General features: G+C 33.5%; 2 protein-coding genes across 3 annotated transcripts; one reads left to right on the forward strand and one right to left on the reverse strand.

The window, feature by feature from the left end:
- Positions 1–3,966: 3,966 nt before the first annotated feature.
- Positions 3,967–5,757, reverse strand: LOC111805808 (cyclin-D2-1-like). Of its 2 annotated transcripts, XM_023691041.1 has the most exons (6): positions 5,256–5,757; positions 5,063–5,149; positions 4,886–4,984; positions 4,608–4,809; positions 4,407–4,531; positions 3,967–4,335 (listed from the first exon to the last, which is right to left on the reverse strand). In XM_023691041.1, the coding sequence occupies exons 1-6, from the start codon at positions 5,460–5,462 to the stop codon at positions 4,108–4,110; spliced, it is 948 nt and encodes a 315-aa protein (XP_023546809.1). In that variant the 5' UTR covers positions 5,463–5,757; the 3' UTR covers positions 3,967–4,107. The 2 variants fall into 2 exon arrangements, with proteins under 2 accessions (XP_023546809.1, XP_023546810.1); XM_023691042.1 differs by lacking the exon at positions 5,063–5,149.
- Positions 5,758–12,431: 6,674 nt separating this feature from the next.
- LOC111804963 (protein CutA, chloroplastic) lies at positions 12,432–15,737 on the forward strand. Its single transcript, XM_023689811.1, has 6 exons — positions 12,432–12,682; positions 12,817–12,932; positions 14,150–14,212; positions 14,719–14,750; positions 14,863–14,957; positions 15,511–15,737. Exons 1-6 carry the CDS (start codon positions 12,513–12,515, stop codon positions 15,590–15,592), a joined length of 558 nt encoding a protein of 185 aa, XP_023545579.1. The 5' UTR covers positions 12,432–12,512; the 3' UTR covers positions 15,593–15,737.
- Positions 15,738–16,306: the final 569 nt, after the last annotated feature.

The following is a 16,306-nucleotide window of genomic DNA, read 5'->3' on the forward strand; positions in this document are numbered from 1 at the left end:
TGACAGTCGCTAGGCCATAATCTCATCAATTTAATTTAATTTTACATTTTTTTTTTCTATTTATATTTTTTGCCGCTTAGAAAAATTAGAAAAATATGATTTAAATAATTTATTTAATTTAGAATTATATATTAAAACTGAATATAAATAAATAAATTTTACATATTGACATTTTTTATTAGAATTTTAAATTAAAACAGTAAAGTTAAGGAGGGTAAGAATGGATTACTTTTTAATTAATTTTCAAACATAATTATTAGGCATTTGACATTGGGTTTAGATGGAAGCACGGTCTTAATCATGCCGACCCGAGATATTCGGACTGAAAATACCAAAAAATAATAATAAATAATAACCATAAAATAAATAAATCTAAAAAACTTAATATAATTCCATTAACCAATGCCACTTAATTCTGAAGTCAACCCTCAACAGTTCCACTCCCCACTTTTTATTCATTAATAAAAAATAAAAAATAAATTGTATCGAGCTAGATCACAAAGAACTCGGTTACGAGGATCGTTATATCAACTTCAACTACAAATGGATATCTATAGTTCGAGTTGTTGGATGATGAAAGTCTCACATCAGCTAATTTAGGGAATGATCGTGGGTTTATAAACAAATAATACTCTCTCCATTGGAACGAGGCCTTTTGGGGAAGCTCAAAGCAAACCCGACGAAAGCTTATACTCAAAATGGACAATATCATATCATTGTGGAGAGTCGTGTTCGTCTAACATGGTATCAAAGCTAACAACATGGTATCAGAGTCGTGTCAATAGATTGGTAAATTCTCAAATGTCGAACAAAGCCATGAGAGCTTATACTCAAAGTGTGGACAATATCATACCATTGTGGAGAGTCGTGTTCGTCTAATATAGTATCAGAGGTAACAACTGGTATCAATCCTAACAACATGAGTATCTTCATGAAAAGATGTCATCGTCATCAACCCAACGGAATTATCGATCATGACAACGTCTGATAATTAGCTACACGAGTGACCTTAATGTTACCAATCAATCACGTGATGGGTAGGTAATACACACGCAAAACTTAATATTAAAATATTTACTAGTAAAATTTGAATTTTGTGTGGATTAGTAAAGTATATATAATAAAAAAAAAAAGGGTTTTTTTTTTTTTTTTTTTTTTTTTTTTTTTTAGAAAAAGGGAAAAAAATACTCGAGAGGGAGTAAGAAAATGAAAAAGAAAGTAATAATTGATAATAAAGAGTGTGAAAGAAAGGAGCATTAGCGATAATGAATCGAAGTGCGTGAGGTTTTTGAAAGTAAAAGGAAAAGAAAAGCAGGTTATTAAATTAGGCAAAACCAGCATTAATAAAGCCAAAAAATAATAATAATATAATAACTTTTTTGTCCACCCAAGAAAAAATAAATAAAAAAGCTTTTACACGTCAGCATTATCCACCTGTAACAAATTATCAGGTTAATAATAATAATAATAATAATAATAAAAAGGGTAAAAAGTAAAACGCAACAAAGCCACGTAAAAATTATGAGCGCGTGCAAACCCATCCGTACATTGGTGGGTGAAGTTGGGATGTGAATATGATATGGGTGGGGATTGGAAGCAAAAAGAAATGGGAAAAATAAATAAATAAAGCAAGTTGTGGGGCCCACCAACACTATAATTAACGGTGGAATTAAGGCTTTTAATTGTGAGATCATCGTCCTACTAATTTGAAACATCTCTTATTATTATTATTATTTATTTTAAATCAATAATTGACCTTTTACCTAGTCTTAAGATACTAAATATCATCGACCCATTAAATTTAAATAAGAAAATGTCGAATAAATAATAATCATGCATACATTAATTATCGATCATTATATCTAAAGAATTAGATATTAAAAAGTCAAATATGTTGACTATCGATTGTATTCAAAGTTAAAAGCACGAGTTTATTAAAAAATATTTGTAATTTTCAACTGGATGAATAATGGGTTATTATATGATGGAATTTCACCGATTCAAAGAGAAAATAAATACTAATTTGTTTTTATGGGAGAAATAATAATACACGTGGAAAATAAAATAAATAAGAAAAGGAAGAAGTGGAAGGGCAAGGGAGTAATTTGGAAATAATTAATTAATTTAATAAATTAGTCTCGTTAGAAAGGAAAATAATAAAAAAAGTGGGAAGAAAATCTTGGTGTTTCCGACCACAAAATCTTCACAACAGTGTCCACTCAATAATTTTAGAAAATTAAAAAATAATTAATAAATTAATTAAAAAAAGAAATTGAAAAGTCACTCACGCGGGTGGCGACTTTTTGATGGACATGCCGTCTTATCTCAGACGCCATTTCTCTCTCTTGAAACCCATTAACGGCACCCACGGTTGAACAGTAAATTTGATGTTTTTTACATTGAATAGGTAAGTTTTGTTTTAATTATAGTGAGGGGTGGACAGGTGGCGGAAGAGGATTGGGGAAGGGGGAGTGTTGAGGAAACAGTTGGGTGAGGGAATCGGGGTTGGGATCTAGTAGCAGGGAGTGGGAGTGGGAGTGGTAGGCGCATGCATTGCAGCACGCTTAGGCTCGGACTTCCATAGGGAAGGATTTTTTGGTCAAACTATAATTTAATGCGGAGAGAGTGCACGCGAGGGGGGAATTTATATAATTAAATTAAAATTAAATTAAATCAAAAGAAATTAGGTGGGGACCACGTACTAGCGCCCATCGCGGAAGACTAGCTAGCCGGCACTGGAAGTAACGGCCGTACTTTCTGTTTCTGCTTTTCCTTCTTCTTCATTTTTTTTTTTTTATATTTATTATTATTAAAGAAAACACAATAATTCGTCGGTTGGGCTATCATATCTTCATTGGTTTAGCCCAACGGCCCATTTATTCATACGGGCCAACTTCAAGAGTAAAACCAGTCGGGTAAAGCCCAGCCCATTTTATGTGGGCCTACATAAGCCCATGTTATATTAGTACCCAATATCGGCCCAACTAAACTCACTCGATAAACATTGAGGGGTAAAAGTGGGTAAGATAAACATAAAATGACAGTGAATCACCAACTCAGTAAAATTGTCTATATTGCCATACAAAAAGATGATATCATTATTCTCTCTAAATTTAGAGAGAGAAAGTGTGATGAGCCTAATAGATATTGTTCACTTTGACCCGTATTAACCTCAGTATTCTTTGTCTATAAAAGTGTATCTATGGTTAGACAAACACGACTATCGCTTTGCTTTGGGCTTTCCCAAAAAGAGTCTCGTACCAATGAAGAGAGTATTATTTGTTTATAAATTTCATCATCCAACACTTCCCTTCGAACAAAGCACGCCTCCCCTTAATCAAGGCTCGACTCCTTTGGAGTCTTGGTCATTTATTTTCATCATCCAACACCTCCCCTCGAACAAAGCATGCCTCCCCTTAATCGAGGCTCGACTCCTTTGGAGTCTTGGTCATTTTTTACTGCCTTCGTACCTTCGAGGAGGCTTGATTGGAGTTCTTTGTTCGACATTTGAGAATTTACCAATCTATTAGCACGACTAAGTTTAGGGCATGACTCTAATACCATATTAGACGAACACGACTTTCCACAATGGTATGATATTGTTCACTTTGAGGATAAGCTCTCATGGCTTTGCTTTGGGCTTCCCCAAAATGACTCGTACTAATGGAGAGAGTATTCTTTATTTATAAACTCACGATCATTCTCTAAATTAGCCGATGTGGAACTTTCATCATCCAACATCTATTAGGAAAAGGTTTTCACACCAAATTTATTGCTCCATGCGAAAAAAACAAAAAATATTTTTTCCTTCACTTTTTTTAAAATTTAAAATTTAAAATTTAATTGTCAACACAACTCTGCCCATAGTGCGTTTACAAAACACTATTTAAATGACTCAACAAAATATATATTAAATAATTCCATAATTTATATTAAAAAAAATAGACAATTTCACTTTTTTTTTTTTTTTATTTCTTTGTTTTTCCTTTTTCGGTCTCAACCAATACAAATTAGCCACGTAGAAGAAAGTGTATCTCAAAATCAAACACTTACCACTTCCTCCTCCCCTTCCTTTAAAATTACCGCTGTTATTTTAAAATTACCACATCAAAAATTTACTTCACAGGGTCTGTTCAATCTCCTCCTCTTTGTAGCATCTGAGTTAGCACATGACCCAACTGCTGTATCATTGCTTGTATAGCTCAAGCATGTCACCTCCAACACCCCGCTCGGGCTCCGTCGCTCCGACGACATCGATGCTCTCGAGCCCTTCCCTGACCCACCCCGGCAGACGAACATGTCATCGATTAACTTAAGACATTTAAGAACTCTTTCCTGCACATAAATGTATGCATCAGATTATGATCATGTTCCACAAACTATCAACTTCTTATCTATATTATTACCATTTGGAGCTGCTGAATTAGGAGATGAATTGCTCTATCAGGGTCCACTGATTGAGCTTCCCCCGCGACCGATATCGCCACAGCTGCTGCAATCTCCGACGGTTTGAATTCCAAGAACTCGATACCTATAAGAAAGATCGATCAAAACCATTTCGAAACTCATCGACACAACAACGATTACGTTCAAGAACGAAATAGCACCATGTATAATGTTCAAGAGTAGATGACTCGATTGCCCGATTGACATTTCGAGAGAGAATTCGTCGTCGTGGATCTTTTGAAGGTAATGATCGATAAACGAGAAAGGTGTAACTGCTTGCATTCTCCATCCCAATGTTGTCAACACTAAAAGCTCCATTCTTTCAATGGTTCTTGCTTCAAACACAAACTTTGATCCACCCACCTGTGATTGAATCCGATTGTTATTAGCGAAATGTGAATCGTTTTCGATCAAACGAGTATCGAAACAATCGTCGAACCTGTAAATCCAACGAGAGAGGGACTTCTGTCTCCTCCAATTTAGCTGCAAGGGACATACATGCCACAGCAAGCAGCTGCATTGTCCAAGCTTTGCCTTTCTGCAAATGGCACAACAACAATTAGACATCGAATCGTATCGATACGATGAATTAACCGAAGACGATCGTCGTCCTTACGGGTAGATCATAAGCAGAAAGGAAGCGATCCAAGTAGTTTACGGCTAAGTATATACAGAGAGGTCCAAATCTGAAATGAGTACTCACCTGTTGATCAAGAAAAATGAAGAAATGGGTTTGGATATTAAGCTTTGATCAATGAAGAACAGAAGAAATAAACTTCGAAAATCTTCGAATCAAGACCAATACACACCTTTTTAATCCAATCGACGGCCTCTGTTCTTGCTCGGACATCCAAGTCGCCGCTGTGGAACTTCCCGAGGTACCCATCAAGGGGCAAGTGATGGGTTTCCTTCTTAACCATTTCAATCAAGCATTCATCGCTGATAAACGGCAACCCATCGGAGGCACCGCGGCGGTGGCTCCGATTCCGATGAGTTCTAAGATAATAAGGCGCCATCAGAAACCCCTTTTCTCTGTTTTGGACTGCGAAAAACAGAGGGCAGAAGGCAGAAGCGGGCGATTATGGATTGCGGTTGGATTTTGAAGGGAATAAGAACAAAAAGGGTATTGGGTAGCAGAGGGGCTTGTTCTTGTTCTTGTTCTTGTAGAGTGTAATGTGTATGGTTGTTTAGCGTGGAGCTGAGTTGTGGAAGATGGGGCCTGAAAAGACTGGCGGAATAGAGAAGGAGGCTATGAAGGGGATGAAAAGGGCGTTCCTTTTTAGGTTAAAGAAGGAAGATGGGGAATGGACATATAAGGAATCACAACCACAAAACCTCTCTCTCTCGGATGCACAGAAGAAGACAGGTTAGAGAAGCCATCGCTTCCTTCTCTCCGGACCCGACCCGACCCGACCCGACCCAACACACTTTCTTTTCTTTCTTTTTTTTCCCTTACTAATTTCTTTAAATCGTATTAAGAAAAAAAAAATTCTTCCAAGTATATATATATATATATATATATACGTGAATGTTGTTCGGTGAAACTATTACTCGAACACGAGAGTCGAACAATCATTAGGGTTTGCTTTACTTATGATATGGAGCTTGGAGTTCAATTGCAAGGCGTTTAGAAGGATGAGAGCGTGATTCTTAGAGCGAGAGGGGAAAACAAGGGATCTCAGGGAAGGAATTGAAATATTGAGATACATGTAATAATAAACGTTTTGATTATTGAATCAAATGTGGAAGCAATTCCTTCGAGACTTTGATTTACATTCCACACTGTTAGCATCTCCAATCTGAGATAAAGGTTTATTTTGTTAGGTCTTTTCGATTCAAAGCCCGTATTTTACCCATACCCCACTAAAAATCGTACTGATGAGTCTTCCCATACGACTCGTGTCATAAAGTGGCGAGAGAAGGAGGAGGACGTTATTGGAATAAAATAAAATGTCTGAACATTCGAGGATTGAATAAAATATTGTAAAACGAAAATTATAGTAATTAAAATGGTAAATTAACTATTTTGTGTATTTCCTTTATTTTCCTTCAAAAATAATTTGGAAATCTTTTTCAAATTTAGGAATTGCATTAATTAATATAATAATACGTGGCGATAAATTTTGAAATGCCAGTCTCAACTCAAGCGTCACGTGCGAAACAGGGGGCACGATGGGGTAAATTAATTAGTAGAAGAGGGTTAGAATTGTAATTTAAACACGAAGAGGAGCCAAACGTACCGGGTTCCTGTTTTTCTCGTCCCATGCTGACACGTGTCCTATGTCAGAATCAGAAGGAGCTGCTGTCTGGGGTGGTGGGCCCATCTTTTTCGCGCCTAAATTTACGAAACTGATACTGACTTTTTGTCCAAATATTTTGTATTTTCTCGTATATAAATATATATATTATAATTAACATAAACACATTCCCTAATATACGGATTACCACCTAATTAATCCATTATATAATTTTAAAATGTTTTATAATTTATTTTATATAATTTTAATCTTTCTTAAAATTCGGGTTTGAACCTTTCAATTTAGAGTTATAAAATTATATTTTATGACTTTACGTGTCATAATCCTATAAAATTAAACAATTGATTATCTCGTTAATCACTAATTAGTATATATATATATATATATATATATTACTTTTTATTATATTTATAAAATCATTAATATATATATATATATTTTAATTTATCCATATAATTTTTTTTAATTATGATATTTTCCATAATTTGTCTGCATCTATACAGAAAACCGTTTAAAATAATACAACTCGTATTATGTTAAAATTAATTGAATATAATATAACAAAAGGCTTCAATTATTTTAATTTTCCAGCATTTTTTTTTTAATTATTTGCAGTGGCTTTTGCTTTTTTTCACATTGGGTGCACTTAAATCATTTGAATTTAAAAGTAAATACAAATTTTACTAACATTCATTAATTTTTAGACTATAGTTTAATTACCAAAGTTAGGTAACAATGTCACACTTTAACCTTTATCTTTATTTTATTACCATTAAATTACACTCTTCCTATCTTTATCATACATGTTTTCTTTCTTTTATTTATATATATATTAGCACGAAAAATTAAGGTATCTTTGACCAAACAACTATGACTAGATTGGTTTATCTTTGCACGTTTTAACGTTTTGATTTTGTCACTTTTAACTTACCGCTGTTAATATTACAAATTTTAAATGGTTGTCTCGTGTCAATTTAAACCTAATCAAATTAATTAAATATTATAATCTCGAACAAAAAAGTAAAAAAATTTAAATTTTTATGAGCGCATCAATTAGATAAAATTTTAAATTTATAATTATTCAGATGGTTAAGTCATAATTACATCGGTTAAAGGGACAAGAGGTTTGAGTATATATATTTTGTAACTTATAAAAGAGAGATAAGGACAAAATTGACACTAAGTTTTCACTGTCTCTCGAGCCAGACTCGATAACTTTTTTTTATTGCAAGATCATTCGTTCTTTACTCTCTTGTTGGTATTGCTGTAAGGAGCGTTAATTAGACATTTTTATTTTATTTTATTTTTTTTATTTTATTTTTATAAAGTAGTAAACAAATCCAAACCTTAAAATTTGATCCCAAAACATTGGTAACAACGTTTGTGTGTTAGGATGCTCTGTTCTTGGGTTCACCCAACACTAAATCCCCAATTAAGGGTAACCCTAAACACACTTTACAGCGACTCCAATCCCTTTTGAAATGCTCTTTTTCACCTTTGGAATTTTGCCTTTTCCCCCTCTCACACTCGCATGCCCCATATACTCTTGCTTTTGGAATATAACACTTTTCGCCTAATCTATGCAACGTGTCTGTTTAAGAGCTTAATTATTTCCTTCGAGATTAAAAGAGAAACTCCTCTCCGTCGTGACTGTTCTCGAGTCCTCAAAAGTTATGTCGTTCTATTCTCATAAGACAAATAACTCATTCCTGTCTCGAAGACTATAGAAAAGTCAAAATAAGAGAACACTTATCTTGAGGTGGACTTACTTCGTACGTGCTTTTAGCATACTTGACGATGTCCAGTGTTTATTGTACTAGAAACCACCACCCTACACAATTATACGACCTTCCATAGAGCTTCTCTTGAGGTCTCATTCTCTAGAGCTTTAGAACAACCTTCCCTTAATCGAGACTCAGCTCTTCTGGAGCCCTCAAACAAAGTACACCATTTGTTCGACACTTAATTCACATTTGACTGCACTTTCGAGACTCACAACTTCTTTGTTCGATATCTGAGGATTCTATTGGCAAGACTTTGATATCATGTTAAAGACCATAACTCTCCACAATGGTACAATATTTGTCAACTTTGAGCATAAACTCTCATAATTTTAGGTCTTTCTAAAAAGCCTTATACTAATCGAGAGTGTATTCTTTACTTATAAACTTAGTCACTTGATAAACACGTGAGGTTGTCCTAATTTTAATTGTTTTCTCTAAATTTTAAGAAGACTAAAACATAGTCATTTGATAACCCATTTGAGATCCGAGCTTGCTCATTTATATTAACTTTAGCTATTAATTTTTTGTTATTAAAAAAAAAAAAAAAAAAAAAAAACATTATTCAGATCTCAAGACCCGGTCGTGTTTGGTTTGCATTTTATTCATCCATATTTCAAACCAATTCCTCCACTAGATTCTTCAAAACGTGCCTCTAAATTATAAATACGAGATGACTCTAGATTCCTTCATTTTCAATATTATTTTAAATACATGACATAAACTATGATTTCTTTACATCTTCCGGGACCAATCAAATGGTAGTCAATGATATATAATTAAAAAAATATATATATCTTAAATTATAATTTTTATTTATAAAAATTTAAAAGCGTCTCATAAATTCTCAATTTTTCTATTCCGTTACAAGTCTAGGTCTCAGAATTTATAAAATGTCTCACAATTTTCTCAATTTTCAAATTTGTGTCTCGTGATCCTAAATTAGTTTAAATTTGGATAAAATGACTCGAGTCATTATTAAATTAAAGATAATATATTAAACTGATTATTCGAACAGTAAATCAACTAAATCGACTGTCGAACTGACCGTCACATTCATATTAATCCATGAAACATATTATATTATATCATACTCCATCTCTTATTCTCTCATAAAACAATAATTGAAGGGATAATTAAAAAAAATAATAATAAGGATTGTGAGAATTCATTTATATACTAAGGGATCTAAATTCCACCATTTGGCCTTGAGATTCACCCCTTGAATAAACTAAATCCCATGTGGCATTATTAAAAAGGGTTTTTCAGTATATTAAATAATTAAGTTAATTAATTCAAAGGGCCTTTATAGACACGTGCACTACAAAGCTGGGCTTCCATAATCCAATCCCACAGCAAATCCTGAACGTCCGCTTCATCTTTTCTCTCTACGACAAATCTCAGCCATTTGATTAAAACATTTTCCCACTCCTCCCTCAATATCTGTCTATTCAAAATTTAAATGTATATCTATAAAGAAATAAATTTTAAAATTAAATTAAACATTAATTCGTAGATAAAGTGTAATGACCCAGATCCCCGCTAGCAGATATTGTCTTCTTTGGGCTCTCTTTCGGGCTTCTCCTCAAATCACAATCCACCCCCTTCGGGGCCCAGCGTCCTCGCTAGCTCTCTTTCCTCCCAAATCCATCCCCCTTTGGGGCCAGCGTCATTACTGGCACACCGCCTCGTGTCTACTTCCCTTTAGGGAACAACGAGAAGGCTGACACATCGTCCGATATCTGGCTTTGATACCATTTGTAACGACCCAGATCCACCGCTAACATATATTGTTCTTTTTGGGCTCTCTTTCGTGCTTCTCCTCATGGCTTTTAAAACGAGTCTGCTAGGGGAAGGTTTCCACACCCTTATAAATGTGGTTTGTTCTACTCCCCCAACCAACGTGGGACATCACATAAAATAATTATTATTATTTATAAAAAGAATTAATTATTCAATTTGGATCGTATTGTTAAAATAAATAAATAAAAAATATTACATTAAATGAATAAAAGTTGGTTGATTACTTTTATTGTGAATATTATTAAGTGGATGAGACAGTGGACAGATTATTTCTGTTAAAATATTGAATTGTCCAACTCATAATATATAATATATAATATATTTTGCAATAACTTTACCGAATATTAAATTAATAAAAACTTTATTTTAAAATTTTTAAGTATTATAATGTATTTCTTAAAATAATATAGTTTCAGACATGAAATACTGAATACGAATATATAAATTACCTTAATTTAAATTAATCCTTAATTGATGGGATAATTGTGAGTTATGTAATTTCTTTATTTTATTTTTTTTTATTTTTGTAATTGTTTTTTCAAATTATAAATAAATATATTTGTCTAAAACAACCTAAAATGTCTTTGCCATATTTTCGTCTTTTTAACCCTAAATGATATGAACCACCAACAAGGAATTTCCATACCTCAAGGTCCAATTACAAGGACGAGAGCCAAGAAGCTGCAACAAACCTTATAAAGTTATATTTAAGCTATGGTGAGCTCGTCAAAGGAAATTCTAGAAAACGCTGGAGACCTCTCTTATATGTTGTGCAAAATTGAGGTTCAAGAAAGAGATTAATTAAATACACTTTAAGTTGCATTTAATGAACTCCGCTGAATTTATGAAACTAGTCTAAGGATGACTAATAAGCACATTTTATTCATTGCATTATTTAATTATAGTTTAACTATTTGTTTGTCATATTTAAACTAGTTAATATAGAAGTTAAGGTTCTAGGTTACTATACTCCATCATTAACTAACCATTTTAATATGAATGTTATGGTCATTTCTCATTTACTAGCCAATTTAATCTGGGAGTTATGTATGACATAGGTTAAGGTTGTAAAGGCTGTATAAAACCTTTTTTTTTTTTTATTAGATATCAGATTTTGGAATTAAGAATAGAATTTCTATTTTAGCTTTGTTGAGAGCTAAACTTTCTTTCCAAATTCTTGTGTTGAACTTACATGTAGAGTCATTCAAGTGGTATTGATTAAACCTCTTGTGGAATGATTCGAATCACGAGTTTAGAAACGAGTTTTCTTTACTCTTGATCTTGATCATCGAGGTAATCCGTTCCATACTTTCCCTTGGGTTGATTTCCATATCATTAAACTTTGAAAGTTGATGCCATATTTTCGTCTTTTTAACCTTAAACCTTGTTCAACTTGTAATCTATGCACAGCCATAAATACATATCATTTATCATCAAGATAGATGCGTATTTTCAACTTTTAATTACTTACAAGCATTAGAGTTTCAATCAGCTGAACGGTTCTTAACAACATTTAATTTATAAGGATATTGTATATGTTTTCATATTTGATATATGAGTACGTGTCAAGTCGTATTGATGTGTTGTTTGAAATTAAGGGGGGGGGTTTGATACACGTCTAAGATTGACTTACACGTAGTTTATAAGTCGTATTCACTTTCAATATCAATTATTTCCCTCGAGCTAATCTTTGTGACCAAACACGGAAAGCCTTTTGAACGTTCCTAATAGGCATTTGATCTCATAAAAAAAAATATTGATTGATTATTATTATTTTTAATTAATAAAAGTATTATAACATGTTGATATAAAGATATTAAATGATTTTCAATAGTTGTTGTATATTAAATAGCATGTTCCCAATAATCTTTCAATAAATATTACCACATATTATTAATAATTATGTGAAATTATTGATGAAGCAAATTAATTCGCTCTTATATTATTTTAATTATTTATATAATTCTCAACTGAAAATATCAAAATTTTGCATTATGGGCCGAAAGCCCACTTGAAAATAAGAAAAGGGCTTTATGCATACTATATGGGCTTTTGGATTGGGCCCATAAAGTGGTAGGCCCAATGGCGGAAGAATCAGGGTAAGAAGTAAAGTAGCTTCCAGAACCGAAGGCTTTGGTTTGTTCGAATTCCCAAGTGAAGGCATCAAGTAAGCTCAAGCCGGAGCGTCGAAAAGGCGCGACACGATTAGCGCTATAAAACCGAAATGGCCTTTACTCTCTGCAGCAGAGTCGCGACTCCATTGCTATCACCCTCTGTCCTACGACGTCGTTTACCTCTGGTTGGTGCGTTTTGCGTACTGAGCTTCGGATTCTCCAATCTCTTCGTCTCCAAAACGGGCTCCGCTCTGTCGCTGCCTTTCGCACCTCTCTTGAGGTACTTCTTTTCGCTGATTCATTTCTTCCACGATTGTTTCTTGCTGTGAATTTGCTTTAGTTGCTGGTTATTTTGTTTAGATTCTTTATTTGATTTGTATTCATGTTGATTTGCTAACGGAAAACGTATATCAGATCGACGTTTGGAAGTCAAGGACCTGCTAGGAACGTGCATTTGATAAAAATGGAAGGGAATAGTGCCGCGGTGCCTAGCATTGTTGTTTATGTCACTGTTCCTAACAGGGAAGCAGGTTCTGTATTTTCTCTCTGCTCTAGAAGTCTCGCGTTATTTTGTGGTTTGGAATTCATTGATCATTCACTGGCATCTTGTAAATTGGAACAAGATATTATAATCGGATTAGCATAGATATTTATCGTAGCGATGCCTTTTGTTTTGAGGTTTCCAATATCTCGTGTTCGGCATTTGACTTGGTTGCTTGTCAGTCAATCTAGTGTCAGGCTCTTCTAGCAGCGGTATATACACTTTGGTTGATGGTAACATAGTTGTATGTTGATCGAATAGTATGGTAATTGACGATATGGTTTCAGTATTGTACTTCTTATGCTAGTAATGTCTTTACTGTACTTGGCTACGATGGAGTTGAGTGTTGATACTTGATAGGATCTTGTTGATTATGATTTAGACATATATATATAATTGGCGCATTGTACTAATAATGACCAGACTCGGTAGGCCGATGATGAAGTATATTGTAGCTTAGGAAATGCTGTGATGTATATATATTATTGTTGAATATATAGCATGTGTTCTTATCCAAGAACAAAAAAGAATATGTAGCATGGTTTGTTTTCTTCTGGTGTTAAAGAATGTTTAACGGGGACCGACTCACTTGGATGATTAATGTTCTAAGATAGTAAGGGTCTTTTTGGTATTTAACATGGAGTATGTTTTATGCTTTTGAATTCTCTGGGTTAAATGGGTTCAACAAATATCTGTTTGGCATATATTTCTTTAAACGGTTTGTGGATTTAGTGATCCAAATAGTAGAAATTCTAAGATCAACATATTTATGCCGGTGTATCCAATTTTGAGTTTGAAATTTAAAAATCCAGAATTATACTTAAAAAGATTAAGGTTTTGATAAATATAGAATTTTATTTTATTAACTACTCCATTGTTGTTAAAATTAAATTAACATAATAAATTAATCCAATGTTTCATATTCCAATCCAATAAGTTCCTCTATTTTTTCCGTTGTGACCACTTGCTTCTATTTATTTTTTAAAAAGAAAATGATATGTCTAACCATGTAATTTAAGTGTCTAGAAAGCGTTGGATTGGTGTTTAATGCCCAAGCTAAGGTGTAATGTGTTTCATAAGACTGATTGGTTGGGCAATGGGTAGAGAAAGGGAGGTTGTAGAATTAACTGACTTTTCAGTACTATAGGATTTACATTTTAGTAGATGTTATGTTTCTTATCTCACTCGTTCACATTCTTTCTACAGGTAAGAAACTAGCTGAAAGCATTGTCAAAGAAAAACTTGCTGCTTGTGTTAACATAGTTCCCGGTATGTGCATCTTCTCCTGCTGCTTGTCAGCTTAAAGTGAAAGAATGCATTCTTCATAGTTTGGAAAAGATATTAGTTCAACAATATTTATAATCCATGCTAGCAGAACATTTGTTATCCTCCTTTAAGTTCTCTATTCATATAAATAAAGTTGCTTCTGACCATTTAAAATTGATGGATCTTCCCTGGAATAAATGCTGTTTTTGAGTGAAGGAAACTTGTTATAAATACTCTACTTGATCATGTTGGGAACAGAATTTCTTTCCTTTTTCTTATAAAAAAAAAAAAAAAAGAATTGCTTTCCTTTTCATCTGTTGGCACTTCAGACCGTGTGATTTCACAAACAGAAGTGATGCATCAAGACGTTTTCACAGCCCCGTTTTATTTTTTTTTTCTCCCAATTTTCACAATGCATTTCTTTTCTTTTAGAGGTTTATTTTTATTTATTGCAACTGCCTATAGTAATATGACTTTTCAGATTTCTAATGAATACTTTATATATGCAGGTATAGAATCCGTCTACCAGTGGAAGGGAGAGGTATGGTTCTCATTTTCATAAATTGCTATATAGTTATCAAGTATGTGATCACTTGTATGTCTTTTCCAGAAAAAGAATTTAACTGTAGGCTTTTTGTTTCTGGTTGACGCAGATCCAGACAGACGCTGAGGAACTTCTGATTATTAAGACCAGGCAATCACTTCTGGGAGCACTGACAGATCATGTCAAGGCAAATCACCCATACGAGTAAGCCTAACATTCTTCCTTTGTTTTTGTCTTTTGTTTTGTTTGTTGCTGTCTGTGTGTGTGTTTCTCATTTTCAATGTCGGGTACAATGTGAACTGTTCAGCTTATCGGCTAGACATTTAGGGGTTTTAAGGATAATATTTTTATTTTGTTAACCATATTCATTTGCTGATATCTTTTTTTTTTTTGTTAGTCATTATTTTCATGAATGACTGTAAAATCTTAGCTAAAATTTGAAAACTAAGTAGCAGAATACCAAAAGAAAATATAATAATAATAAAACCATTATAAAAAATGAGATAATGGACCGTATTTGGTTTTTGAAATTAAGCTTATAAACTGTATTTGACCTCTGGGTTCTTGTTTTTCAAATTTATCTAAGAATTTAAATTTTTACTTGGGAAAGATGAAAGCTGTGGTAAAGATAAGAATTGAAATCTTTACTTGGGAAATATGAAAACTGTGGTAAAAATGATGAGAAAACAAGCTAGTTATATGTTTAAAAGCCCTATTTTATCCCTTCCAAGGATTTACCTCTATCTTTTTTACACAGGGTGCCTGAAGTTATTGCTTTGCCTATCAATGGTGGCAGCATGGAGTACCTAGAGTGGATCAAGAGCAGCACGAAGGACTAAGTTTCTCTGCTTTAACAAGTTTATTCGACTATATCAAGTATTCTGTTTAATTTGGTATTATTCGACTATATCAATAAACTTGATGCTGTCTTGTAAATAACAGTCCTTATTTGGTTTCAAAGAGTTATATCTTTTGTTCATCTTATGCATTGTGTTATGTCAATGACTCATTCCCTGAACTTACAGCAAATATGTGTTTGCAAAATACGAGGGGAAAAAACTGCGGGAGTTTTCGACTTCGTTCGAGGTCAGAAATCTCAACCTCAAAACTTCATTACCATTTAGAGGAGTCCCTGGGAAACATTCTTTAAATTTGCAGCTAGGTACTGGGATGGTTGACATTCAGTTTCCAAAATCTAGCTTCTTGAATGATGTTTCTGCATGATTCATCATTAGATCAGTGTTCTTCAAATTTAAAAGCTTTAGGAGAGAACCTTTTCCTTCCAGGGAAAACCAAATGAGTTATATTAGCCTGTGATTCTACATGCATGGATCGAGATGAGTAGTAGCCCATATGGATCTCTAAATGCAAAAAGATGTTCCGAGGCATTTTGAGGAAGCCCAAAGCAAAACCATGAGAGTTTATGCTTAAAGTGTCCGTGAACATCAAAATAGCTATAAGAGTTCTAAGTACATCTATTCTAGAAGAATTACTTCTAGTTTATGATAAGAAGAGAATGTCAGGGTCCCTAAGACTAAGGCTAAGAACGTCTT

Source organism: Cucurbita pepo, chromosome LG11 (assembly GCF_002806865.2).
Source record: "Cucurbita pepo subsp. pepo cultivar mu-cu-16 chromosome LG11, ASM280686v2, whole genome shotgun sequence".
NCBI classification, from domain to species: Eukaryota; Viridiplantae; Streptophyta; class Magnoliopsida; order Cucurbitales; family Cucurbitaceae; genus Cucurbita; species Cucurbita pepo.

Bases quoted from the DNA above. Each gene is read 5' to 3' on its own strand.
- LOC111805808 (XM_023691041.1), bottom strand. From the start codon at position 5,462: ATGGCGCCTTATTATCTTAGAACTCATCGGAATCGGAGCCACCGCCGC. The intron at 4,810-4,885 runs GTTCGACGATTG...ATTCAATCACAG, and splicing joins CTCTCTCGTTGGATTTACAG to GTGGGTGGATCAAAGTTTGT. The intron at 4,336-4,406 runs GTAATAATATAG...ATTTATGTGCAG, and splicing joins TAATTCAGCAGCTCCAAATG to GAAAGAGTTCTTAAATGTCT.
- LOC111804963 (XM_023689811.1), top strand. From the start codon at position 12,513: ATGGCCTTTACTCTCTGCAGCAGAGTCGCGACTCCATTGCTATCACCC. The intron at 12,933-14,149 runs GTTCTGTATTTT...TTCTTTCTACAG, and splicing joins TGTTCCTAACAGGGAAGCAG to GTAAGAAACTAGCTGAAAGC. The intron at 14,751-14,862 runs GTATGGTTCTCA...TGGTTGACGCAG, and splicing joins TCTACCAGTGGAAGGGAGAG to ATCCAGACAGACGCTGAGGA.